The sequence below is a fragment of the Melanostigma gelatinosum genome (assembly GCF_949748355.1).
Source record: "Melanostigma gelatinosum genome assembly, chromosome: 22".
In the NCBI taxonomy this organism is placed as follows: domain Eukaryota; kingdom Metazoa; phylum Chordata; class Actinopteri; order Perciformes; family Zoarcidae; genus Melanostigma; species Melanostigma gelatinosum.
In genome coordinates, this window is record NC_136655.1 from 4,749,093 (window position 1) to 4,776,943 (window position 27,851).

Below are 27,851 nucleotides of genomic sequence, written 5' to 3' on the forward strand. Positions count from 1 at the left end.
TTGTAGATCATTTTAGGGATAACTAGTTTTATCCATCTTTTATGGATCATCAGCAGGTGAGGGTATGTAGCCTCGTGTGCATATTAAAGTCCGAGCTAGCTCATTTAAGCCGTAGCATAAGCTTGTGAAGCCAGCTGCAGCTGATAAAATCAACTAGGAAGTGTCGTCTTTTCAGCCAACAAAATCGCTTTTTAATTCTTTGAATCGCTGAAAAATTGTGAGTGATGAATCTGCCTCCATTATCTCGGTAAGCTGCATGTGTGCTGTGCGAGAACAGGAGGCTTGACAGGAGGAGCGACGGTAATTAGGAGCGGTGGGGATTAGCGAACGGTCAGAAGTCATGAAAGCAAACTCTGCTCAAGTTTAACCGGGATCAAAGCGATTGTCACGAGTGGGGAAAGGTGGTGGTGAAATATTGACTCCTCATGCCGCTGCTGTGCTTTACAGGTGCTGGAGCAGTGGGAGTCCAAGCAGGGCCAGGGCAGCCCTGCACAGACCAGCCTGTCAGCCCCAGTTATCCCCCACCACGCCCCCTTCCCAACCCACCATCTTCACGGGGCCTCGGCCCCAGACTCAGCCACCGAGGCCCTGGCCCTGGCTAAACCAGACCCCTATGACCTTTATGAGAAGTCCAGGGCTATCTATGAGAGTAGGCGTAAGTACCAGAGCTGATACTGCAGGTGTAGCATTGTGACAAAACACTGACGGCGAATGGACTTCTAATTGGAAGGTGGAGTCGTGAAGATTCATTTCTCTTTTTCTCACAAACGCACACAAATTGAGTCACGGATTCTTTGTTGTTGTTCACTTTTGAAGCTCCACAAAACAATTAAAAAGCTTGCTCGGGTGAGCAGCCTCTTTCTATCAAAGTGAAAGATCTGTTTCAGCCCAAACACTCACTAATTCCTCTCATTATCTCATTAGATCTTCTGTTAAACGGCCACACAATCCTATCGGCTCAGTCTTTTGACTGACTGGAGGGATCTTTACATTCAGACATCGACATCCTGCCGACTCGCGTCGTAAACGGAGATGTGTCCATGAATAAACACTCCATACAGCAGCTGGACATAATGCTTTGGTGCCAGCATTATTACCATCCCCGGACTTGTAAAATGTGGAGAAAGTTGTTTTTTTCTTGTTAGGATATCATCAGGATGCACCATAAAAAGTCTAACGGCCGGTGGGAATTGGCAGTAGAAACGAGTATATATGTTGTTTTATGAGTGTATGCGTGTTCAGGGCTGTAGCGAGGATTTCAGAAGGAAGAAAGAAACACCGAGAAACACCACAACACACGTTTATATACGAATATCTGGATTTTTCATTCTTTATTTCAGTTAATTTAATCCAATACGCCGTCTCTAGATTGTATGTCCCAACATGAAGGTTTAAATGATTTATCATTTCAAATGGGAATTTATAGTGTCATAAAACCTCTAAATTCACACAGACGCAAAAAAAACATGAATTCAGCATCTTTAACGGCAGCTGCTGCCTGTGTATGTGCAGTATGTCAAGGCTGGCGCAGTGCAGGAGTCAATGATGGCAGTAAATGTTATTACAGACATGAATGGAGTCTTGTTTTGCGTGTGGCAGCACTTTGTTGGAGGGTTCTTTTGTTTCCGCTGAGGTGGGCCATGGCTGACGTGAGACAGTGAACGTTTCCACAGACGGGATTCTTACGTAAGAGGACGTGGCTGTCAGGAAGTCTCCTTTGTCTCTCTCTTTGTCGCTCCCTTCCTCTCAGCTGTGGATGTACAGTGATCAGTGTGACATCCACTGTTGTCTTCCTTTCAATAAAAGGCCAGGGGTCGGGTCTGCTGAGGCTCAGCAGGGCATCGGCACAGACAGATTTTAGGAATGCTCGATTTGATTATTATTTCTAGTGGTAGAGGCTGAACGTTTTTGGTGTGAAATAGTCCCTCATCTGTGGATTATCCAGAAGAACAGGTCACTGATTGGAAAGAAATGTGGCTGTTGGTGGCAGAATTATTAGAGACACACACACACACACAGCTGTGATGTCTGACCTACACGGTAGCTTGAGTAGACCAAAACATTGTCAATAAATAAGACAAGACATCCTTAATGAGCTGAGAACAAAACAAAAAGGAAAATTATCTACAAATCTTGACAATGGATGTAGTATCCGGTGATTAAATGGTGCTATGAGCTCAGAACTGCTATTAAACGGACCTCGAGGTGAGATTAGTTCACGTGAAAGTCATTTGACGTGTTTTTCTGACTGCAGAAAGCGCGGCGTAAAGTGTTCGCCTTGTTCCTCTCCTGCAAACAACCAGCTCACTCTATAAGAAGCGCCGTTTGTGGTTTCTGTGGAAAACAGCTGTGTCACTCTTCTCGTCTGCAGCCGTGATGTTCTTCCTCCCTTCTCCCTGCTGTGTCCCAGCAAGAGCGCTCCGGTGTGATTAAAACGGTTACAATCGGAATCAATTTGTCATTCTCAGCCTCTCGTCTGCAATCGAGTTCATTTTGCAGATCATGGCGTTGTGTGAAGCCCCTGATTGCAGATCAGTGCTTGCATCCCACCTCACTCTGTAAATAAGAGATGGGTGTATTACACGCCGTAAGCACTTCCTGACTTTTATGGATGATGCTGAAATTCTGCGGCGACATGAATGCTGAGGCAGGGCCGTTCTGCCTTGTTCTCGCCTTTATGGGAGATTGTGTTTGCGTCTGTCTGTGTGTGTGTGTGTGGGTGTCTGTATGTATAATAGTGGTGCCTTCTTTTGTTTATGGCTGCTTTCTACATCTTTTGTTCTAGAACCTGGCCAACCAAGGACCGTTTTTCCTGTGGACTCCTCAGGTAACAAAAACACCCTCAGCTCTGCAGGGACACTGTGAAAGTTCTAACTGCCCATAACCTGAAGACAACACAAGGCAATAACAGGATTTTAACGTTGTCTGTGGTCTTGTCGCTTCAGCAGCGGAGTACCAGGACATGGAGGTGCACCTGCGCAGACAGAAGTCCGGCTTCGGTTTCCGGGTGTTGGGCGGGGACGAGGCCGGGCAGCCTGTGAGTCCGGAGACGCGTGAGAAGGCTCGTATGGCGATGGGCGTGGAACCCTGTCATTTTCTCCTCTCTAACCCGCTACACACACACTGTGTACACCTAACCCCTGACCTCTGACCCCTGAGAGAGTGCTGGCTCTGGCTGCTTTGATGTCTTTTGCTGTCTGTTAAAGTAACAAAACAATATTTCAATCATGTAATTGAGCTATTTATGGATCACTATAACCACCAACTTAACACCCACTGCATGCGACACTCAGACTCGTCCAGCATCCAAAGCGGTCCTCTCCTTCCTGTGTGTAACGGTCTCCATGTGACAACAGATTTTGATCGGGGCGATCATCGAGAAGAGTCCGGCAGACGTAGACGGGCGCTTGCGGCCCGGCGATGAGCTGCTGTTTGTGGACGGGATCCCGGTGGTGGGGAAGCCACACAGATACGTCATTGACTTGATGCACGGGGCGGCGCGCAACGGCCAGGTCAATCTGGTCATCAGGAGGCGGGTGCAGGGAGCAGGTATGAAGTTGATGCGTGGCTTTTTTATTTCAACGCGGTCAGTCCTGCACAGAACAGCTGTAGGACAGTGCTTTGTGAATTGATCTCACTGGCTTGCTTCTCACTCCGTTCTCTCTTTCTTTGAATGCCTCTCTCTCCGTTCCTCTCTCTGCTTTTCCGTTCACTGCGACCGTTTTTGTCCCGTAATGATTCAGGAAACAGCATTTCAGAAAGCTGAAGCGCTTATCTCTCTCTGAGTGATTACACCCAAGCCTTCCTCAAAGCAACACATTAGTCCGCTCTTGTTCCGACACACCCCGTTGCTCTCTGGTCCTTCAAGTTTCTTTGCATTTCAGCCTGGAGACTGGGTTTGGCACTTCCTCCTTTGAACTCTGGCCTTCCCTGTTCTCATTATTACAGCCCACACACACACATGCACACACTCTTCTCACCAATCCACTTCTTCCCACTCCGTTCCTCCCTCTCTGTCAATTTCTTCTCACCAAAGGCTACTGTCTGACTCATGCCTGGCCTCTTCTGTGGCCCTTATTTCCATCCTAATTGTCTGACTCCCACTGGCGCTTTGCGAGGTGTCAGACTCCGCTCTTCTGCCTGCACCCACTATCCCGCAATTTACACGATTCTTTCTCTTCTTTTGTCTGTTTCTTCTCCTCCTAAAACAACTATTTGGACACTTGCTGGTGTAAGGGAACACTACTACGCGTACTCTTTTTGCAGGTGACAAATCTGGCTGTGACTTCGCATTCAGCAAGCTGAAGCAACAGTTTATATTCACAAGAGAAAAACCACTTCACCGCTTCTCGGTGAGCTATCAAAACAACAACAGCAGCAGAGGGTTTGATTGCTCCGTATGCCAGAATGCAAACACACACAAAAAAAGCAAGAAGCTGCTTTTGCTCTGGCTGGATTGACGCGATGCTGCATTTGAATGATTTGTTCCACCACATTGTGACAGTTGCTTCTGCTTTTTATCTTTTTTTATTTCTGTGTTCTGTTTTGATTCCTGATTCTTCAGAGAGATTCAGCTCCAGCGTGTGCAGAGTGTAAGAGGAGGAGAAAGGAGTCTGCTGAAAAATGAATTGTCTTTGCACATGCAGAATCATCCTTAGATTCTGCCAAAGCAGTTATGCATCCCACGGGGGATGTTGCAGCACAGTGTGGGGAACGTTAAAGGGCCTTCATTTATAGATAACAACGTGAAGTGATTGACAGGCTGCATTTGATTGAGATTGAGATTTTTACATAAAAAATACATAAAATACAGCACATCGTTAAAGAGCAAAGCAGCCTGATGGATACTTTTACTTTTGATGCCTCGACTACTTTGTATTTATAACACTTCTGTACTTTTACTTGGGGAGTATTTATGTATATTTAGTATCACATTGTTGTATTGGGACTCTACAAAGTTGTTACGGTGTGGAGGGTTTTGGTTATAGATGTTTTCTTCGTACCCCTCGACTGCAAATGTAAATATCTTTCGGCATACTTCTTCCAGTACTGTCTTCGTGTAAATACTCAGCTCTCTACCTCCCGCTGCAGGTGAGTCCTGTCCGGAGAACGGCCGTAGCCCGGGCTCCGCCTCCACGCAGCACAGCTCCCCTCGCAGTGACTTCACTTACGCCAACAGCACCGGCACTACCCAGGCGCCCAGCGCCGCCATGGGCAACGCCGCCGCCGCTTCAGACAGGACGCCGGCCGCCAACACGCAACCCAGCGACGTCATCATCAATCGAAAGGAGAGCGAAGGCTTCGGCTTTGTTATCATCAGCTCGCTCAACAGGCCCGAGGCAGCCGCCAGCAACAGTGAGTCCGGTGATTGTTCGAGTGGCGTTTGATTGTGGAGTTAAGTAGACGCTTCATCATCAGTCATCCTCTACTCTGCACAAGTGCTTCAAGTGCTAAACCTCGTGTGAAAGCTCTCAGACTCATACAAACTACAATGCAAAGTCACGGTACGCTCTTAGAAATAAAGGTGCTAACTAGAGCCGTACAGGACTCTGGTGATTTGGATTGCTGGCGTACCTGAACCAAAAACATTCTCTGTCTTTCAGGTTTATTACAAAGAGCCATTCTTCTTTCCAGCTTCAGCTTCAATAAACATTTGTCACCTTTCCAAATGTTTTTTTATATCATTTCTATTTGCAAGAAATCCCTCCAATATAAAGTGGAATGACGTTTAATTAGCATTCTAAATATGATTGATGTTCAAGAAGAACCCCTTTAAAAAAGGGGTTCTTCAGAAGCAAATGGTTCTGGGTAGAACCGTATTCCTAAGAGTGCATAGGGTCAAGATATGTGCCAAACTTAAGTATAAGAGGTCACGGCTCCATAAAAAGTGAAGCACCTCTCATTCCATCTCCTCAATTATACGCGCGTACACCAGTCACACACATCTCTGCTACGCTGCCGAGATCGTCGGCGCATCGCCCACACACGTGAAAACAACTAAAACTGGATGCCTTACGTAAGCCTGCGGTGAACAGCAGAATGAGAGAGACGGAGACATATGCAGTCCGTCAGTGAGTGGTGCGTAATCCTCCAACCTGCTGCTGAGCGCGTCTTTACCTGCGGCGTGTTGTGTTTTAATCCTCCAACAGCTGTGCCCCATAAAATCGGCCGCATCATCGAGGGCAGCCCGGCCGACCGCTGCGGGAAGCTGAAGGTGGGGGACAGGATCCTGGCAGTGAACGGCCAGTCCATCGTCAACATGCCGCACGCCGACATCGTTAAGCTGATCAAGGATGCGGGCCTCAGCGTCACCCTGAGGATCATACCGCAGGAAGGTGAGCGAACACGTGGTCTCACACACACACACACACACACACACACGCGTGGACATGATAGACGAGGACTTTGGAACTGCGATACGTTGGCAATGATTTATGATAGCAATTGACTTTGCTCCATTAAATCAAAGTTGTAAGATGAGTTTTGCAGAAATGTGATTATTTTTTTAGATAAACTGTCACACGTCACATTCATGAGTGGTGTTCCTCTTGCTTTACCAGGAGCTGCTGTTTCTTACTGCGGTTGCGTTAATACAGAACACACAATGGCTTTGTTACTTTAACAGTTTCTAAGTAAGACTGACTTTCAGTTTACATTGAAAGATGGACAGAGTGTGCACCGTGGTTATTGATAATAATGGCTGCTTTGCCTCCTTCTCTTTAACTGCTCGTCTGTTGTAGGCGTTCACCTTTATTTAGAGCTACATTAAAGATATCCATATGGAGTTTTTGACTGTTGGTAGTCGTGGAGTGGGCTTCTGTTTTGTTGGTGTTGTACATGCGAGTAGCGCGATTTACACTCTGATGAGCGCACAGCGAATTAGCACCCAATCTGCAGCGGCTTTATGGATCTTTAAATCGAGTTTCAGCTCATTGTTCAGCGCTCCTGTCCGCAACTTTACTTTGAACATAGTGGAGCGTTTAGCAGCTAAAGAGCCAGATATTAGAAGTTCTGTTTGAAGAGACCAAACTCAGTTTAGTATCGGACAAGGTAGCCCCGCCCTAGAGAAGTAGAGTCATTTTCTCATGGACTTCAAGACTGAAGCTTGAAAGTACACGTTGTGATTCGATTTGTCCCGTACTCCTTCTTTTTGAACCCCAGAGATCAGTAATCCCCCATCAGCCCCCAGCTCCGAGAAGCAGAGCCCCATGGCCCAGCAGCACAGCCCGAAGACCCAGCCGGGCGCCGCTGCCTCGCACCCCAACCCAGCGGTCACAGAACCCAACCCTTCTGTCAGCCAGCCCAACCCGATGCCTCACCAGAGCCCCGTGGCCCAGCTGCCCGCCCCTCCGCCCCAGACCTACCCCCACGAGAGCAGGTAACACTCCGTTGATAAGGATTCCAGCTGACAGAGCGACGCCACCTCTTCTCAGAGTTCAATTGAAAGCGGTTTCATCCTCACGCTACAGTTACAGCGTGATATTTGCTGTCTTGATTCACTGCTGCAGTGAGGAGTTTTCATAGACAAACCCCTCTATCTGTCTCTGGGGCAAACCCTATTCCTCTGAGAGTACAGGTATGAGTGAAGCACATAACGTTGTCCCCTTGTCCCCATTCTCGCTACCTTTCGTTCATGTTTTTTTATCTATTGTCTTCGTTTCGTTCCCCTCTTTCTCTCAGTAACATCGTCTCCTCTCCTTATTCATCTCTCACCCTCTCTCTTCCTCCTCAGCTTGTTGTACAACATCACTTAACTCCGCTAAATTATTTACATAAATTGCGTCTCCATAGAGATCCGTTGAATATTTTACCAAGAACTACAGGGTTCCAAAATCTACAGTGTCATTGCATTTCCCCTCTGCTTTACGCAGTACTCGGCACGGCCACCCCTGAGATAACTTGTTTTTATTATAAACATTTAATGCGATGTCTGGAGAAAAGCAGTTTAATTTCCCCACTTTAGTCTTGTTTGATGGTTGTCAGTGCAAACTCAAAACAAGCCGTCTCTATCTGCACTGGGTGACCCAGCAGTTTGTCAGAAAGCGTTATTTTCACAGCCCCGAAAACCTAACAAGTGCCGCAGCGTATCCCAAGATAGCGATGACGGTAATGGAAGGCCTGCTGGGATTTCTTTCTTCACTCTGATTGGTCTGCTAGTTACAGGTCAGAGGTGAAGGCGAGGCAAGATGTTAAACCAGACATCAGACAGCCGCCGTTCACAGATTACCGACAGCCGCCAGTGGATTACCGGCACCCTCCTGTGGCGGACTACAGGCAGCCCCCCACGTTGGACTACAGACACCCGCCACTGCTGGACTACAGACAGCTAGCTACCGACACCAGGCAGTTCCTGCCAGACTACCGAATGCCACCAGTCCAAGTAAGGATGGGGTTTTTATGAACCAAATAAAATAAATAAAATCAAACTGATGCATCCTGATAAACACAAACACATGAGAAGAAAAGAAACTAATGAATTTCTTTTTAAAAGAGAGAAAATAAAAGGTAATTCCTTCTTCATATGTACAAATTAGTTTCATTATTGTCGTGAAAAACATTCTCTGTCTTTCAGGTTTATTACAAAGAGCCATTCTTCTTACCAGCTTCAGCTTCAAGAAACATTTGTCACCTTTCCAAATGTTTTTTTATATCATTTCTATTTGCAAGAAATCCCTCCAATATAAAGTTGAATGACGTTTAATTAGCATTTTAATATGATTGATATTCAAGGAGTACACTCTGGAAACTTTACAAATAAATATTCACCTGTCTAATAGTATCGATGTAACGTCACCCAATATCACCGGAAAGAAATGTGGTTGAAAGAACATCTTCTGAACCTCAAACCAAAAGGCAATAACAATATTTACAACAATAACAGTGCTGTTGGCTCACACTCACCTGACTCAGCAATAATCCGAATCTTTAACATTTTCCTCGCAGGCAAAACATTTTTATCTTTTTTATTAACTTAACTGAAGTCGGGATGTTTCCCACAGCAGAATGCGTGACTCTTTAAAGCTGCGTTGATGTTAATGTTGCTCTGTGCCTGCTCGATGTGTAAAATAGGAAACTAAACTACTTTTTCTGTATATTCTGTATTATTTTATTGTTGGACCACATCACTTCATATATTTCTGCTTAGAGTTGACACTGTCTGCCTCAATATACTTCATTCTTTATATTATATTACTTCCCAGCCAACTAGAAATAAAAAATGGGAACTTAAGAGTGAAACACTAAACTGTGAGTCTGTAAAAGTGCCCTGAGAAAGGCTGACTCACTGTTAGTTAGCTTGTTAGACAAAGTGCACAGCTGACACAAACTTTAGGACGTACTTTAAATGTTTACCTCTTATATGTGTGTGTGTACTAGAGTGTTTTGTTGACCTTGCACTCGCTCCCTTCTCCTTCACTTGTTTTCCTTTGCTGAGTCCTGGGACTATTTTCCGCTATAATGGCCCATTTTCTCCTCAGATAACGTCGACTCTAAGGGCATCTGATCTCTGCTCGTCTCAGCTCTCACAGGACTTTGACTTCTTCACGGTGGAGCTGGAGAAAAGTGTGAAAGGTTTTGGTTTTAGCATCCGCGGAGGACGGGAGTACAAGATGGACCTGTTCGTCCTACGACTGGCCGAGGACGGACCGGCCATCCGCAACGGGAGGATGAGGGTATGTTGGATGATGTCATTTCCTGTTAGGAAGCCGCTACACCACGTTTAAAGATTAAGCTGCTTTCTATCTTCTTGGATTACATCGCAGAAGCTCACTGTAATTGTCTGATGTTATCAAAGCTGCAGCAGCAACTTCTTCAGAGCCGATTACGAAATAATCTGTCAAAATAACGCAGAGATGGCTCGTCCTTTTTGAGGTTTTTAGAAGTTTTTCTCCCAAGTTCCTAAAAAACTCTCCTTTGCATTTAGTAACAGATAATATTTAGAAAGATAAAGACAGATAAAACACTTAAGTGGGCCAACTTAAATGATACTTTGCTGTTTGGATAGCTGCACAATTCTCCCTCTAGCTAGAGTTGCTGCTGTACTATTCGGCCAGAGAAAGCAGACGCATATTTTCTGAATTCATAAAGATGTAATAAAGCCCTTGACGCTGTCTCCTCGTTAGCGCCATGTGTTTTGCTGCTAGCAACATTAAGTGCAACTTCAATACTTTTCTCTGTCTGTCAATGCAGAATGAATCCACCAGCACGTCTTTCTCTCTCTCTCTTTTCTTGCATGTCCTCTTTCTGTGTGGAGCTGATGGCATCAGTCTGCGTTACATTCTTTATATGCAATGAACCCGTTGAAGATAATGTGTGCAAAATGCCCCCGGGGGAGATATTACTTTCCTGCCTCGTTGGTGCAGTCGATGGGAGTCCAGTGAGCCTTGATGCAGGTGGAAGAGGAAGATTCATCCCTCTTGAGCTCCACTTAAATTCAGCATATAAGCTGCAGTGAAGGAATACTCGGATCCTTTCCTTCAGTAAAAGTACCAGTAAAATAGTGTAAAGTAAAAAGTACTTCAACTTCAGAAGACTGATTATGTAATTTATGAAGTATAAAGTAGCATAAAACACTCAAGCAACACACGAGTTACTTTCCTCCACTGAGTGTGATTTGTGTCGGATGAATTGCCAGACAGTCGCTCTGCTGGTGGGACGTTGAAATAAACTCGACTTGGTGCAGAGACCACTTTGATCAACAATCCTTGATCCATACAGCCGCATGCAGAGAGGAATCAATCTGCATCGAACTCTAAGTAAATGTGAGGTATTGGGTAACAAGCATTCCACATGCCCGTCACTGTGGATTTGAGTGCTGCTTTGACACGGTACGGTGCAGAAAGCAAAAGCTCTCTTGCACCGTGACTCCCTGCAGTCTCTACGGCACTCTGAGCTTCATCCAAGTCATTTCTCCTCAACGGGCACTTTGTCACATCTTTAAGAAGGAAAAAAGTATCTACTTTGATCCTGCTAGTCACAAACGAATCAGTAAGGAGCACTAACACATTTTAACAGCGTTCTTTTTGGGGTTGGGGGTTTGGTCCAAGTGGCAGTGCAGAGGCTTTTAAGAAAATTGCACGAAGTGATGGGTTATTACGAATAATCATTCAGCACATTTAATTACCTCTTTGAGCTTTAAACCTTCAATAAAAGACGGAGTCGGCTGATTCATTTCCACCTCACGCTCCCCGTGCGGTTCATTCGACTCCAGCTCCCCCTTTATTAAAGATGAAAATGGAGATCAGTCCGCTGCTGTAAGGAGCCGAGGAATAATGATTGAACTGTCCTGCCTTCCACCTCTCTTCAGACCACTGCAGTGACACCTCATGACTCCCCCTCTCTTGACTTGGCTCCTGACTTTCAAATTGCCCCTGCCATTACCGCAGGACTTCTCCATTTGTTCGAGTAATTGGCCGCCGTGTTTTTTGTCCCGTTCCCCGTGGATCCTCCCCCATTAGTCAACCTCGGAGCCGTCCCTTGATGGGCTGAGAAGTGAGGGGGGGGAGGACTGACTTTTGACCCCATCCGTGTGGTCACAGAAGGGAGAAGTGGCCCAGTTAATATTTACATTAGCTGTTAACGGAGCTGCTGTATTCATCACAGTTCCACAGCCGCCCCGTGAGAAGGGTCCGCCTTAATTCCATTCAAATTTGATGTCGACATTACTGCCAAAATGAATTATAACTGACACCAGTTCATGGCCGGTGATGCTTATTGACGCTTACAGAGGCCCGTGGGAAAGCCGGTGAATCGTAGATCCATAGTGATCCATATTACTCACTGTCGTCCATTATAAAAGAAGCTGATCAATATTCCATTTAGATCATTTGCACACCTGCCACATCACAACTGACTCAATCTCAGCATGAATGCAAACACCTGCATTCACCGGCTCGTCTTATTTTTCACCTTTGTGAACTCGAGCGGCAGGTTTCTGCAACATTGTAGCACCTTTTATAATTAGGTTTCAGTGTTTCATGTAATTGTTTCTACAGTTAACACCTTCCAAGGTTCCTTATATGCTGTTCGTACACAAACATGTCCGTCTATATTTGAAGGTTCTTAACGAGCTCCATTATTCACATTGCATAGAATATTTTTATTTTCTATGGAGATGTAACAGGGTGCAGAGCAACAAAGTTCCTTCGTCTTTATGGACCTGGCTTGTGTGATGTGGCGTTAGATTTCCTCTGCTTGTGTGGACACCGTTTTCCATATCGTGTAGTTTTTATTAAGGTTAAAATCGGAACCAAAACAACATGTGCGTCAGTGCACATTTCCTCTCTGACAGATGTTTACAACTTCTTTCGTCCTCTGTCACACACTTCCTGACGTCCAGGTCGGGGACCAAATCATTGAGATCAATGGAGAGAGCACCCAGAACATGACCCACGCCCGGGCCATCGAGCTGATCAAGTCTGGAGGGCGGCGTGTCCGTCTTCTCCTGAAGAGGGGCACGGGGCAGGTCCCAGAGTACGGTAAGTATCCACGCAGAGCTCCACATCAGCTCTCTGTCTTCAGGATCATTTCTTACCTCTCTTTTAACTCATAGACTGTCTTAATATCACTTTACCTCTTGATAACATTATTCCAGCATGCATCATGTCAGATCTTCTGTCTTTATCGACTGTGTTCTGTATTTCACTATGCTGTTACAACAACTAATCATATGTCTCTTCTATCTTGACTAACATCAGTTTATCTTCTGTCCATTCCAGTGACCCATCACTAATTGATCGGTCTAGGTTGTTACTTCCCCTTCTATAGGAATGGTATCTTCCAGTCTCTCCATGTGCATGAAAAGTGACAAGCATGGCTCCCCCTATTTCTTCCTAATGGGCCCCTCTAAAGACACGGTTTGTGATCATACCAATGCTTTTCTCTTCACGTCACCCTGGCTTTCTGTGCTGTGGTTTTGTGTGTTGTTTTGCTGTAACCGCCTGTTGAGGATGCACTTACTTACTAAGGGCTTAGAGCTCCAGGAGGTTGTAAAGTTAGTGAACATAACTCTCCTCCTGACCAGCAGATAAATCAACAGCTACCTACAGGACAGGCCCCCCCAAAAAAAAACCAGTCAGCCAGAGGAGATGAACGTGAAATATTTCGGCAGATTATTTACCCGGTGAAACCTCAACGCGGCACGAAGTGGGCGTGGAGGGGGGGGATTTGTTCCGGTGACACCGCGGGGTAATAAAGCTCCGGAGCGTCCTCCCAGCAGAGAGAAAGACGTTTCAGGGGAACGCCGCGACACCAAAGCCCCCCAGTGATGCACGTTCATCAGCGCTTTGCCTCGGCAGTCACCTCCCTGCACTTAAACACAGGAAATAGAGTATGATGGTGTTTCCCCGTGTTGGCCCTGTTGTTCCGGGCCGGGGGATTTAATCTCTCCCGTGGGGAGAGCTTTTGTAACACTTGCCCTGAGGTGGTTCTACAGCCTTGAAATGTGCGCACAGGGAGTCTTACTGTGGTCAGCCAGAAGACACAGTCCTCCATCATTAGAGAGCTGTTGAGAATATGTTTGGCATAGAAACGTGGTCTCTGGCATGTGCATGAATATTATGGTGTGCCTTGTGTGTGTGTGAAGCGCTGTGTGTGTGTTTTTGTGCATCTATTGTGTGTTAGATCTGCAGCGCATATTTATCAAAGGGCCTGAGAGTCGCACCACAAACAAGCAACATCGTAGAAGTTTTTTGCTACTTTCATCTCTCAGACCTTCTGTTCCAGGTAAACGCCCACTCAATGCCGCCACTTTCGAAGGCAAAACTTTCTCAATCCCAAACCCAGATTACAACAGTCTCCATCTTCTCTCACAGCCACTGAAGTCCTTCAGAACTCTTTTCACTGGCGGATAGTTCAGCTCTTTCTATGAATAGTAAATTGACTTAAGGACACGATTGTTTTTCGAAATGGAAACAAAAAGACAACTTTATAGAAGCATTTTAAAGTTGCCATAATCACATTCTATGTAGCTCATAATTGGGGTTGTTTTGTTTCACTATCTATCTCAATAAAGTTGTTTCTGTCACAGCAGGCAGCTGTTCCAGCAGCAAACAGCAGACAGACAAAGTTAGCGATTCTCTAATGAACACAGCGGAGCATTTAGCAAAGACACACATATTTCCCTCAGGAGTTAGTAAATATTGGATATTGGAACGTTGGAGTGAAGAAGGAGAGCGAATATTGGATTCACATTCATCAGACGGACACAAACGTGACTCCAAATGAATGCTAATGCTGCTCTGTGTCTGCTGGAATGTAATTAGACAACTGTTTCACTTTTCAATTCCCCCATTTAAACTTATACGTGAAGATTTGTCTGTGTTGGGTTCACAGTGTTTGCACTCAAGTGGCTTCGTGCAGGTTTAAAGTAATGATGAGAACAAGCCCGCGTCTTTTATGCCTCTCTAGCAAAGAACACATTTACATGTTGCAGTTTGTGTTATGGTGACTCGGCAGAAACGTAAGCAGACCAGAGCTTTAACACAGCATGTGATGAACACACACAGACACACATGTAGAGCCCTCTGTAGCAGGCATACTGTAGGAGATGCAGGTACTCTCCCTCTCAGTCCAGGATCTAATGTGCTCCAGCGCTGCATCGGAGTCGGCTCATAATTGGGTCTCGTGGCGCCGGTGTAGCTGGCCTCGCCTCTGAACCCACGCCGAGCCCGCTGAAAATGACTGATGGCCGAGGGGCCGAGACCCATCGGTGCAGAGACGGAAGCTAGCAGTCCGTGAGAGTGGAGAGTTGTGGAGGAGCGCGCTGTAGATGCACTGCAGCTGCTGTGCTGGAAACAGACTTGAGAGAAAGAGAGAGAGAGAGACGCTCTGGCCCGAGGTTTCTCATTCTCGCTATAGCAGCACCCTATTGGGCACATCATCCATTTCATTAAACCGGTTTTCGATTTTCCGCCACGGTTTTAGATTGTCCGGGGCTTTAAAGAGAGCTATGGGAGGCAGATTGAAGGAGGTTGTAGTGCTGCTCTGGAATTTACTTTCCTGCTTTTAGCTCGTAGAATCTGAACGATTGCTGCGTTTATTGTGTTTGTTTTGATGTCGTGTTTGGTTGTGCGGTTGCATGCGCGCAAGCTTTTAAGCAGAAGGCGTGTGTGGTTTCCACATTGACTGTGTGTGTGTGTGTGTGTGTGTGTGCTCCAGATAATGCCGTCCCATGGGATGCTCGCCCTTCAGCCTCCCCAAGCCTGTCGGAAGTAGCCCCTCCCATCGACAGCCTTTCCATGCCATCGCCTTCATCTCATCTGGCCCCCGACCCGCCTCACCTGCCGCCTCTGGACGTCCCGCGAGACCCGGTGGCACGAGACAGCAGGACGGAGCGCTCGAAGAGCCCCCAGAAGGCCGAGCTGCTGAGTCCGGATCCGATCGGCCAGGGGAGGAGAGCGGCTTCAACCGGCGGGAGCGGCAGAGCCAAGAAGGAGGGTGGCAGGTCCACCCACGTGGGACACAGAGTCCAGCCCACTACTGAGGGGGAAGTGGGCAAGGAGGGGCAGAGCGGGGAGCCCAAACCTTCCAGGGGCACCAGAGGGATGTCCAAGGAGAGAAGTACCGGGGACGACAGAGAATCCACCGAATCTACCGGCAGCTCCAAGCTCCCGCACACCAACGGGAACAGCGTCATAGACGTGGAACGGTACGGCGGCGGGCAGCAGCAGCAGGTGGACTCGGAGCTGAGCAGGACCAGGCCCAGGGAGCCGGACAGGGGCCCGGGAGAGAGCCGGCCCAGCCTGCCCAGCAAGAGCACGGCCGGCAGCGCGGCGGGGAGGAAGGCCACGGTCTCTCCCGGGCCTTGGAAGATCCCCGGATCAGACAAGCTGCCCAGCACACTGCGCACGGGCACGTCCACGCTGAGCAGATAACACGGCGGCTCCAGCAGAATGCAGCGGCCACATCTGGACGAAACCACCACACCTTCCTGTGCTCCTTCATTCCCCCCCCCCCCCCCCCCAACCCTCTCCATCCTGTTCTCCCAGAGCCAGGACCAAAGGGGGGACAGGGTGATCTGGACCACGTGTTTTTAGAGTTTTATTTATGATACTGTACTCTAAATTATTTTGAGAAATATTTTACACCCACCACCTTAAGAACTGGAAAATCATCCACTTTTTTAAAAAAAAGTAATGGAAGAGCAAGTAGAATGTGTGTTCAAGGGACGCAAACTTTAAAAGAACTATATTCTGATTCCCCCCCCCCGAGCAGAACTGGGGGACAAAACATGCAAACACAAAACACCCGACAGCTGTCGACTGGATCTCTCTCTCTTCACGACGGAGTCTTGTTTTATGAAATGGAATGTTGAACAGAAGGTTTGCCTGTTTTTTGACGAGAGCGAATGGATCAAAGAGCGACAGCCGAGATGAACTCAACAGAACTTTGCCTTAACAGAGACTGAATGGGCCTGAATCCATCTTGAATAATCCATCAGATGATTACAGACAGATATATTATAGTGAATACGTGGGATCATTTTTGTAAATAAGATCATCTTTTAAGCGACCTGGATGGAAACTCTAGTCCGATGCTTAGGCGAGCCAAACGGCGCCACGCGGACCAGAACTTCCACCACGCCGACGGCTCCTCTTTTCTACTCTCCCGTTCAGCCCTGTGATTACAGTGTGGGGTCTCGGCAGGCCTGCTGCTGCTGCTGCTGCGGCCGCGGCGGTTGACTTCACCATCTTTCTGCGCTTGAATCATCCCGAGTTCAGCGGGGGTGTCATGCCAATCCATTTTTCTCATTTCTGTGCTTAACGAACAAAAAGCGATCCGCTGGCGGCGGTGGTGTCCGGCCGGATGCCGAGAGAAGGCGCTCGCTTGGTACCGACCGAGGGGCAGAGAGTGCCTTAGACTGACAGAGAGGTTGGCTTTTAAGTCAAAAGGTTCAACTCCAAACCACTTAAGAGGGTCGAAACAGGCTGCTATACCACATCCACGTCACAGATATCAATAATAAACTGTATTTTTTCAGATACGAGTGTGTTACGGTGAAATATAGGATTTATTTCACAAGCTTACGTGTGGAAATAAGTCCATTGACGGAGCTATCGATGGTCTACAAGTGCTTCACTTCAGTCTCGTTGTCATTGCTGGTTTCTTCATGAGGTCTGACTTTAGTCGTTTCCATGAAGAGTCTCTCATAAGAGATGCACCCAAAGTCCAAAACAAACTCAAATCTGATATCGATCTCACTTCGTCTGAAGCTTGCTCGTCTATCAACCTTTGGCCTGATGAACCGATGCAGTCGAGTTGAAAACGAAGCGTTTCTATTATTTCCAGAGAACAGGTCTGGTTTGTTTGAAGTCGTCTTAGCTCCCTGTGGATGAGATACAGGGCGCTTTGGCTTAAATGTGAAGTTTTACATTTTTATACAACCTGTCCATTGACATTTCGTGAAGCCCCCCCCCCCCCCCCCCCCCGAGATACTGCTGCTTGTCAGGCTTTCTATTCTGGCACAAGGGAGGAAGATTTACGACTCAAAGTCTCAGTGAGGTTTGAAACAAAGAGTCCTTGATTTCAGACTGAAGTAAACGAAAGCAGCGTCTCATCTCCAGCTGCTGTCACTGATCACATGTCGCTTTCTAGATCATAAGACTTGTCTCCGGACGACTCTCTGACATTTCTAGCTGACTCATTTTAAAACAAGTCAGTCTTAAATATCCACTTGATGCTACATTCATGGAGTTGTGCTGAAAGAGGGTTAAGCTACATATCCCAGGCAAGAAGTTAGCATCCTCACCAGTTGATCTACTTATTGCAAAGAACAACTCATTAGATATGATAATAAACAATGTAAGATCAGTTATTTGAGTCTGAATAACACCGTGTGGTTGTTTAGCCTCCGGAGTGTCCCAGGAGAACGGTCTTTTCGGATGAGGACTCAGTGAAGAAGCTGGTACCGCTCTCAGGTGATGCTGGGCTGTGAACTTCATTAATCAAATCAACAGATTTGCAGGACAATTAACCAGCGAGTGAGCTGGTGAGCAGGACATGCTGCAGGTGTTAGCATGTCCTGCTCACCAGCTCTCTTCAGCTCCTGTGATTTCAGTTTTGGAAATGCTCAAAAAAGTAAAACTCTGCTTTGCTGAGCGTTGCACACGGCTTACATCCCCAAAAGGCTCTGCAGGTCTGCAGTGCCTAGTTACAGTTGCTAAGCTGTGATTGAACACTTGATGTTCGGGGCAGGGTTGCTTCTTTTTTTTTACGCAAACTGTCAATTTTGAGATCAACAAATCTTTTCACAGCGTCCGTGTCCTCTCTGCAGATGTAAAATTGCCTGGCAATCTTTCCCCTCTGAATGAGACGACATCAACAGGAGAGAGAAAAGAGCCACAACACCAGAACAAAGGTTTCCTCCTCCTCCGCTGCTGAGAGAAGTGCAAACAGTGTTTAAGGAATGAAAGAGCAAAGGGAGACCGGTCATTATGTTTGCCATTGTGATCCGTAATTACACAATGAATGAGCGGGCTGACTTTAAAGCACAATCTCTCTCAGACGCTTTGGGAATTATTAAGGCGGAGAAAGAAATCATCATCCAGGCACAAACGGCTCAGACCTTCAGTCACTTTGAGAGGGTGTGCAGGGGGCAGCATCACCACACGAGGCCCAGACGTACGTTGTTACATCCGCCTGACTGAATGCTGCCGGCATACTGTGTCATTGTGCATCATCTGACTGGACGTCTTCTTCATTTTATGTTTGCAGCAGAAAAAAAGAAAACGTGTGCGTGCTCAACCTTTGCACAACTCACTGCTTCCCACGTCTGAGCTGTCTCCATTCAGCCACATTGTAAGTAGTTTGCTACGGAAAGCAACAAAAAAAAAACATCTAGAGGTGTAAAAACACAGTGTGTGTTGAACTAACAGCACTATAAAGTCCCCCCCCCCCCCCCCCCCCCCCAGCGGCTCACTGTGTAGTGTTATAGCAGTGTATAGACCCTGAAGAAATATCTCTATAAATATGACTCCGTGTACTATCGCTGGTCACAAAGACTGTAAGTGGAGCAACTATTTTTATGAAATGCAACACTATGGATATATTAACTTTTGCAAAAATCTTGTTTACCTGTATGATATTCTGAAACGCTGTCAAAATAAAAGAAACTCTTGACACGACGTGAAAGATTTATTTAGGACGTGCTGCTGTGTGATTCATTGTTAGGGGTGTCTGAGTTAAAGCAGGTCACATAGATGGGTACGCCTTTGCTGTATCTCCCCTGTTCAGCACTTATTAGCAATTTATACATATATACACTGCTTATTACTCACTGTGAAGTGTTCTAAACCAGACTAAAAGTAGTCTACTCACTGAGGGGGAACTGACCTTCATGTGTAAAATCTGTGGAGTGCCCCTTTAATTTAAGGTCTACTTACAAGATCACTTTCAGGTGATTCTCATGGCCTTCATCAGCGAACATAGTTTTGCTCGTCAAGGGGACAAAATATACGTTGTGAGCAGTGCTTTGTGTTTTTCTAAGGAAATACACAACGATTGTCAGGAAGTTATATTTAAAGCTCCTTGTGAGCTTCTTTCTTCTTCTGTTTGTACCGTTGTAGTGTCACTATTTGGCCACATGGGGGCATCTGGTAAACCAGGTGACTTATAGAGGATAATACTGAAGGAAATGGCCTGAATGACTTGGTTTTCTCAAGGAGGTATTTGGTTTGTATATACATACGTACAAACGCATTTAAACGCACAAAATATAACAACTAATTGTCACCCTGGTGCACGTTGAATAGAAAATCCAATGTTTCATGCTTTGTGTGCACATTCTCCAAATCTCCACTAGAGGGAAGCATCGATCAGGCATATATTTCCTTGCTGTTTGGTTTCATCATTGTTGAACTTACATAAAGTTATTCGTCAGACATTTCCTCTGATCCAATGTTACAGCGGTTTTATCATCCAGTGTGACGTTTCAATACTGCATACACAGTAAATGATGATGTTTAATAACATACCTCTAGCTCTCGTGTCTCAGGTCCACATCTAGATGACCCGCACGGCAGCTTTGGGAAACTGAAAACACACTGGTGTGTGTGTACGCTGCCTCCAGTCGACGTCGTGGTTTTCACACATACATCCTGTTGCAATACACATGAAAAACATGTGAAATACTGATACTGCAATTCGCCTCACAGCATTAAGAGGTTGTCTACATGCTGTATTCATACAGAGGCCTTGTGCGTCAGACGGACGGGACAAAGAAGCACCGGGGTGAGAGATGAAGCACCGCGGGAGCCGGAGAACGAGCTCTCCTGCAGAGGCAGCGCTGGTCGGGGCGGCCTGCTGCCAGCTGGCTGCTGCCTGTATCCTCCACAGGGGAGAATCAATCCAGAGCTCGGTGCAGACTGCTCTGCTCGATCTGAAGAGACACTGAGCCCGTTAAGAGTTGAAGAAGAACCTCTGACTCGTTTATCAAACGGCACTCAAAGGAAATAACTCCCAGTTTAAACGTCGCTGTGCTCAAATCAGACGCACACGCATGAGGGTCAGGGGGTTATTTGACAGCTTTATGAGGTGAAACTGTTCATCTAAGCGGCACAACTGACAATTTACCCGTATGGCTCAAATCTCAGTTGCATCTGACAGCAATGTGCACATAACAGAACATACTGCCAGGGAAATAACTGCACTGCAGAGATAACACAAAGTGCAATGAGTTCATCCTTCAAGAAGACTTTTTTGTATCGCACAAAAATATCTGCGACAGCACCTGATGAAGGGTTTTAGCATCTAGGTCTCGAATTGCCTCACCTCAGCCGGGAGTGATGCTTTTTTCCCTGAGGTGAGCAAGGGAACGTTTATCTCCTCTGTATCTCACTGTGCGTGAGGCCAGATGAGCTGAACACGAGAGGTCTATTCCCTCGGCCTTAGTTAGCAAGATTTACAGAGGAAAAAAGATAATCAACTCATTTGGGAGCAGCACCGGTTTTAGAAAGTCCATTTCATGCTCGGTGACGCTGAAACCCAGTTTGAACGTATCACAGCCCTCACTGTTAAATGATATAATGCATACAGTGTGTCGGCCATGACTTTTGGGTTAAACATTCAGCCTGGATCCTGTTGGGGTGCTTGCAAAGGGCCTCTGAGGAAAACAAACATTTAAAGGACCATAACATGTTGCACAACAAGGACTATACCTGCAGAAGCTGCTGAGGGGTTGTCCTGGCCCAGGGTGCAGTCACGTCGTTGCCACGCATGCATGCATGCAACCTGTTCTTGAGGTGTGTCACCTTGTATTGTTTCACAGCTGATCGAGAGTGATAGTGTTGCTGTGCAGCTGTAGCGAAAAAGCAAACTGCCGTTCAGCTATGTGCAGTGAAACTGTGACTGTGAGTCACAATCGGAGCCGTAGGACTGAGAAGTAATTGCACCAACTCCCTGTTCCAGGGAAGCGAATGATCTGCCGTGCGTGTTTTACGTGGGTGTGAGGGCCTGCCCTCACATGATGGTTTAGCTGAACAATGGGTCTTTCAGTTTAACAGCGATCAATAGGTTTTCTGTCAGGAGATAAATCGTGTACTGTTAGGAATAATTTAGAGGCGCGTACAGTTGATCACATCAGTGAGTGAACATGAAACATGTCCCGGTCTTTATCTGATTGTATTGATTGTTCATGTCCAGATTTATGCTCCTCTGGAAACAAAAGGTCAAATTGGCAGTGTGTCAGCTCACAACACATTTTTGGGGAGATTATTCACAGGCTACAATCATTGTATTAGATACCAGAAGGATTATACATAGATAGTATATCATGAAACTCCATAGAAATATGAGACAAGGTTTTGCTTTATTAATTATGAATTGGGTTCGATTTAATTCATAATTTTGCTCACCCATCAGTATATCCTGCATTCTTCAGGCCCCAGGATAAGAGAAGTCTGTGACTTATTGTCAAAAGTTCACTGTATGTTGTCTTGTAAAGCATTCAAACGTTATATTTCAGTGACATAATGCATTTGAATGTGTTTGGCATTTGCCGAATTTAATATGCTGGTGATTCAGAGAGCAATTTCCCATTAAATCGCTTTCCAACGACACTACATCCAGTAAGCCGCGTTAACTTCCTAGATTTTTTTTTGGAACATGACATTTGGCGTGACGCTCGCTCCGCACCCCACAGAACGGCGTGTACCGGCGGGGACGAGGGGAGGGCCCACGGGCAGGGTGACGCGCCCTGCCCACTCGGTGTCTCACGTCGCGTGTGAGAGCTGTAGGCTGTGGGACAGACAGGCGGTCAGCGGACCCGTGGAAGTATTTCAGCAGCCAGCTTCAGCCAGAGCCCAGAGGCGGGAGGAGGCAGAGTCCGCAGCTGCCGCGCGCCGTCTCTCACGAGCCGCAAGAGGAGCGCACCAAGCCCATGTCTACGGTAAGAAGGATTGTGTGTCGTTAGTTTTGTTTGTCGGGATTTGAGTGTGGATTTTGGGGAGCAGAGATGTGTCGTGGCACGCCGCTTGCACGGAGCATCTTTCACCGGGTTCTGTCGGCTGTGTAGTCTGAGCATCAACACGCCGGGGCTGACGTCTCCCGAGCTCCAGTCAGTTGGTAAATGTCGTGTTTGTATCTCTTTTATGATTCTTTGTTTCAGTCTGAACGTGGGAGTTGTGTAACGAGAGAGAGAAGGCAGTTAGCGCGGATCTGTAGCCGCGTCTGACAGCGGGGCGGCGGGGTAGCGCCGCTCGCGCCACAGTCAGCGTGGAGCAGCTGCGCTAAAGCCAGCAGCCGACACAGGAAGTACGGAGCTGTGGCCTTCAAAAGAAAAGCACGAGAAATATTGCATTTAAAAATAAAACCACATGCTATCACACATTAACTATTTTACAAGAAGACCCTTTGAATTTGACTGTATTTGTCCCCATCACGAGCCTATAACGTCTATAAGCAGGCTATCAAGGTACTTGACATCAAGCCCAGACACTACCACATCTGCAACATCTTGCCCAAATACCATCTTCTGTGTTGGGATAGTCTTCTCAAATTCCATAACAGCTGCTTAACCTTTAAAATTCTTAATGGCCTTGCACCTCCCCCGTTGAGCACTTTCATAACACAAAAGACCAATAGCAGACTAACCAGAGCAACAGCTCGCGGGGACCTAGTGGTCCCAGGCAGGAGAAGCAAGTTCAGCCAGCTATCATACTCTGTCACAGCTTCCGTCACCTGGAACACTCTCCCATCACACATAAGACAGAGCACCACATACAGGTTCTTCACACACAACCTCAAAGCCTGGCTCATTAACAACCAGGTGTGTCAGCACTAACAGTCTCATGCCTGCCATGTCCGTATGTAGCCTGCCTGCCTGTCTGTCTGTCTGTCTGTCTGTCTGTCTGTCTGCCTGTCTGTCTGCCTGTCTGTCTGTCTGTCTGCCTGCCTGCCTGCTTGTCTGTCATGTTTGATCCTGTGTCTGCAGGATTGTATTGCACAGCTCTGTTTGCTTGTTTTTATGTTGTTGTCTTTTTAAACAGTTTTTAAATGTTTAAATGTTTTTAGCGGCTTCTAACACCGTGCCCAGGGACAACGGTTGAAAATTAGCTTTTTAGCTAACACTGTCACATTTACAGTCATGTTTTTATTAATGTGTGCTGTCGATTAATGTGAACTGTCCCTGTACAAATAAAATCTTGAAGCCCATCAGCTTAAAAGTCTCTGTGACATTTAAGCTTTCTACCAATAAATGCAGCATTGGGACGAGTGTGATTGTCGGCCTTCATCGTGGCACAGCGCAGCTGAATGCTGACGTCATCATGCTAACATCCGTGTAGCAACAATGTGCAAGGTCCTCTAAGAGCTCTGCAGGAATGAGTCCTAAAACATGGAAATGTCTGTGGTTACCTCGTCGTCATGCCAGTCAAACGGGTGCCGGAGAGCCAAACGTGCATGAATTATAAATGTTGCAATTTAAGAGAAACACACTCAGCAAATAGAAAACAGGTGTTGAATAAAATTAGTTAGATGGTGACAAAACAAGCACTTATTTCAACGCCTCTTTTGACATTCTTTGTTTCATATCAATTCCATGACACAGGAAGTGAGCAGTAGCTCTTTAACACAATAAACCAAAAGGTTCACAATAGAAACTCTATCCATCCACTGCAGACTTCTTCTATTCTGTTGGATATCAAAGGCTGCATGAAATGATATCTTTGCTTCCTCAACGTGATGTTTTGTTTTTGTTGAAACAGGATATCTGGCGTTGGATACAAACATGAAAATGGATTCCTCTTATCTGTGAACGAGTCGTTGTGTGCGTTCAGGAGAGAGAAGATGCTCCGAGTCGATAGAATGAGCAGGTTGGGTTTCTGAATCTGAACTGGTGGTTTATTGTACAGGATGAATCGTGTTGCTGATAATTGTTTCACCATTTCAGCAAAAGTTGAACTTTTTCCAGGAAGCGTGTCCCTTTTTTTTTTTGGTCTTTTGAAAAATGAAAGGAGATTTTCTGTTGACTGCATAATGAGGTCACGCCGCACATATATTATCTGATAATGCATCCTCTCTATCGCTGACCTTGCTGTGGCAGTTGGCTCTTGCTGTTACAGGATCTGTTGTGGACGCTTTTGCTGTTGTGGAGACCAAGAATGAACACAAAGTTCCTCATTTTGAAGCGTTGGAAAGACTTTTTACTGTTTGTACATTTTTTTGGGGGATGTGAACGAAGACAAAACAATGTTCTCATCATGTGAGGCTGCAGCCGGCCAACTGAATGCTCGAAGCCGTCATGTTTAGTTGCTTTAAGACGGAAATGTTTACAATTCTTCTCTCAAATTCACTCGATGCCGTTTGTCCTTTCAGCCACAACTCAAGGTTTTGTCTTTTGGAGACTCATTTGGAGTGATGTTTGTCTTGGAACCCATTAGTGATGTAAACCTGGCTGTCTGTGTCTGGGGCTTTTTGGACGAACGCCCAGCCCTCCAATGCATCGTCGGAATGGCCGTCAGCCGAGGCCACGCATGTCTTCCTCCTCATACTCGTCGCTCTTTTCTTTCCTTGAGACCTGAGCGTAAACATCTAGCAGGGTATTTCCTGATTCGTGGAACAGAAGCGAGAGAGCAGCAGCTTATTGTGTGTCCTCCACGCAGGCAACACAATGCATCATATACAGATACAGAAGAGATAAAGGCAGCCTCTCCCGGGCTAAACTCAGCCGTGTAAAGGCGGATCAAAGGCAGTGAACAGCCTGCTTTTGGCTGGCGTTCACTAAAGCACTTTAGCAAGTTGTCGTTGACAGTATGGCCTTTTATTCTACTGATGTGTTTGACTAGGTCAAAGCCATTACATCTTGCTTTTAGTTTATTGTGCTAAAACAAAAGTTGCTGTTGCTCACGAGTCACCAAAGAGTTGCCCGTTTACACATCCAGCAGACATGGAGCGACTAAGGCATTCATTTGGATCTTTCTCTCCATTTCATTCATCCAGATCCGTTGCTGGAAATCTCTCTTTTAGCTCAGGTTTGGTCTCCGCCAGCGCCCGAGAGAAATATCTCTCGCTGCTAAACGCTCACTCGCTAAAGCGTATACAGTTGATCATTTGTCACTATGAGCTACGACTCCCACCTTAGAATTAGCATTTGATCCACTGTTATTATAAGAATAGTGATTATGCAGCTTTAAGTCATTCATCAAGAACAATACTGTTTGCTGGTTTCATCTTCTTTCATGTGACGTGTTTTTCTGTCAGTCATTCGAATATCTGTTGGTCAAAGAAAGCAACTTCACTAAATGTTGACTTTTTAACAGACTAAACAATGATAGGAATACGTAATCGGTGTTGACAGTAATCATTAGTTGCAGCATTATTAATGACTCTTCTAGTTACCCTCGTATTGCCATTTCCAAATGAATCATGTTTACCACCTGTTCAAATGAAGCACAAGGGCGTCTCGCTCCATTGAAAAGTTGCTGTTTTACATCGGTCACTCTGGCAGGAAGGTCTACGGCGCGAAGTGGCCCCTGCAAAACCACATCCTCACTCCAATCCCAGGAAGAGAGCGGCCTTCCTTTTGAATCTCTCCGCCTAGCCTTGCACCCAGCAGACAGCCAAAGCTGATTGCATCCTCTTTTCCCCGAAACACACAGAAAAAACGCACACACACACACACACTGTGTCCTCCTGGCTCAGATATATGTTCATTCACAGATAGCAGCAGCAGCAGCACTCTGCACGGTCATCATAGAGAGAAGTTTGTTTGTCTCAGATACTATCACGGCTCTACTTGCATTAAGTGTGTGTGTGTGTGTGTGTGTGTGTGTGTGTGTGTGTGTGTGTGTGTGTGACTTTCCCCAACAACCTTAAAAAGATCATGATGGTATCGTGTTTGTCAGCATGAAATCTGAAATCATCTGTGGATGTTCATGATTCTAGTGTTCAAAAAGCACCAGTTTGTTTTCCACCTCCGGCTCTAATCTGCATACTGGATGGGAGGATGGATGAGACCCTCAAACAGCTCAACGATTGACGCCAGAGCTCCCGTGTCATTAATTATGAACCCGGCTGTGGGCAGCACGAGGTGAAGCGATCGGGTAATGTGCGTGGGAAGTAGTGCATTACTCTTACTGCTGCGTGTTCGCCTGTAATCTATCTTCGCTCCGGATACCGGATTAAATGACTCCGTCACAGATATTGGTTTCTATGCAAGCAAGCGGGTTGTTGTTCAAAGACACGGACGAGTCATGAATTAGAAGACGGGGCGTGGAGTTTATATTGTACCACAGGGGCTGCAGTTTCACTCTGGTGCAGATAAATGTGACAAAGGGGAGAGAGCGCTCTGTTATTGAACACTCCTTCACCCCTATGCTGGCTGTTAGTGTCACAATATCAACGATATTATTTCCAGTATATCAGACGGATCATGAGATGGTGCATCTGTCTAAAATGCATGTTAGATACGAGGGCTAAACTTTGCACCTGATCCACAACAGAACCATGAAAAACCTTCCGAAGTGCTTCCTGCAGAGTTCAGTTACTCTTAAAAATGCTTTAAAGAGTGTGAAGAGGTCTTATTTACCGTTACAAAGGTCTTCAATATTTTATCTCCTGCCATAGAGAGTCCTATTAGATATATAGATATATCTCTTTGTTGTTTCAACAGTAGATTGTGAGTGCAAGAAGCTGTTAAACACTTTATTTCGGAGACTTTGTGGTTCAGTTACTGGAAAGAGTTAAATTAACAGAAATCCAAGTTAACTGGGACTCAGTGCTCTTGCTGTGGGTGTGTGGACAATGCTCTCATATTTAGGTATTTTCTACCATTTCAGGCTTTTTGTGAGAAAATGAGACGCTTAATTTCAAGGACACTGAGCTTTAGTATCGATGAGTCATTCTTCTCTTTGTATCTGAGTTTTTCCTGAAGGTTTGTGTAAAAGTGCCGTCTGCCTCATCGAGCCCTCGTGCGTTCGTTCTGTTCTTCTGTACAAAAAAAAAAGAAAGCGCTGCGTGGGATTGATACATGATGACCACAGCGCAGGGTCGTGACCTCTTGACCCGGCCGCTGCCTGTCTGAGTCGGGCGTAAAGTTACAGCACAGAGAGGCTCTGTCACTCCCACACCGCTGGTGTAATTACAGAACCCCTCCGCCATCAGACATCATGTAGACGACGCACTGATGCACCAGGATGCAAACACACCGAAACATAAGCTCTCACACACACACACACACACACTCCTGTGGTCAGATATCTGATACTGAGCAGCAAAACATTATAATAATTGCTTAAATCCTTGAAGCCCACAGCTAATCTCATTAGTTCTAATAAGATTAGCCTTTAGCTGCCACGTAAAAACAAAAAAATATGAAGTGGTGGAGAAGATCTGCTGGTTTTTGTGCCGTAATGCAATCT

The 27,851-nt window shown here is 46.1% G+C and overlaps 2 protein-coding genes across 17 annotated transcripts in view; both read left to right on the forward strand.

Moving 5' to 3' along the window:
• magi2a (membrane associated guanylate kinase, WW and PDZ domain containing 2a) overlaps positions 1-19,244 on the forward strand; it is a 158,731-nt gene extending 139,487 nt beyond the window's left edge. Inside the window, exons 13-24 of one of the 14 annotated variants that reach the window (XR_013773012.1) lie at positions 448-655; positions 2,786-2,827; positions 2,946-3,061; positions 3,357-3,549; positions 5,092-5,355; positions 6,150-6,335; positions 7,162-7,378; positions 8,158-8,380; positions 9,477-9,671; positions 12,338-12,476; positions 15,157-18,622; positions 18,715-19,244. Coding sequence is in view for 12 of the 14 variants with exons in the window: in XM_079294518.1 (XP_079150644.1) it covers positions 448-655; positions 2,786-2,827; positions 2,946-3,061; positions 3,357-3,549; positions 5,092-5,355; positions 6,150-6,335; positions 7,162-7,378; positions 8,158-8,380; positions 9,477-9,671; positions 12,338-12,476; positions 15,157-15,872 (2,499 nt within the window). In the remaining 2 variants the exon portion in view is untranslated. Of the gene's footprint in view, positions 1-447; positions 656-2,785; positions 2,828-2,945; positions 3,062-3,356; positions 3,550-5,091; positions 5,356-6,149; positions 6,336-7,161; positions 7,379-8,157; positions 8,381-9,476; positions 9,672-12,337; positions 12,477-12,716; positions 12,938-15,156 lie in introns of those variants that run through there. The other 13 variants (XR_013773013.1, XM_079294522.1, XM_079294518.1 and 10 more) reach the window with 13 other exon arrangements.
• Positions 19,245-22,152: 2,908 nt separating this feature from the next.
• The window catches only part of LOC306795987 (fatty acyl-CoA reductase 1), a 28,104-nt gene continuing 22,405 nt past the window's right edge, over positions 22,153-27,851 (forward strand). For all 3 annotated transcript variants that reach the window (XM_079294741.1, XM_079294742.1, XM_079294743.1), the window contains exon 1: positions 22,153-22,381. In XM_079294741.1, coding sequence (XP_079150867.1) covers positions 22,373-22,381 — 9 coding nt within the window. In that variant the 5' untranslated portion in view covers positions 22,153-22,372. The remainder of the gene's footprint in view (positions 22,382-27,851) is intronic.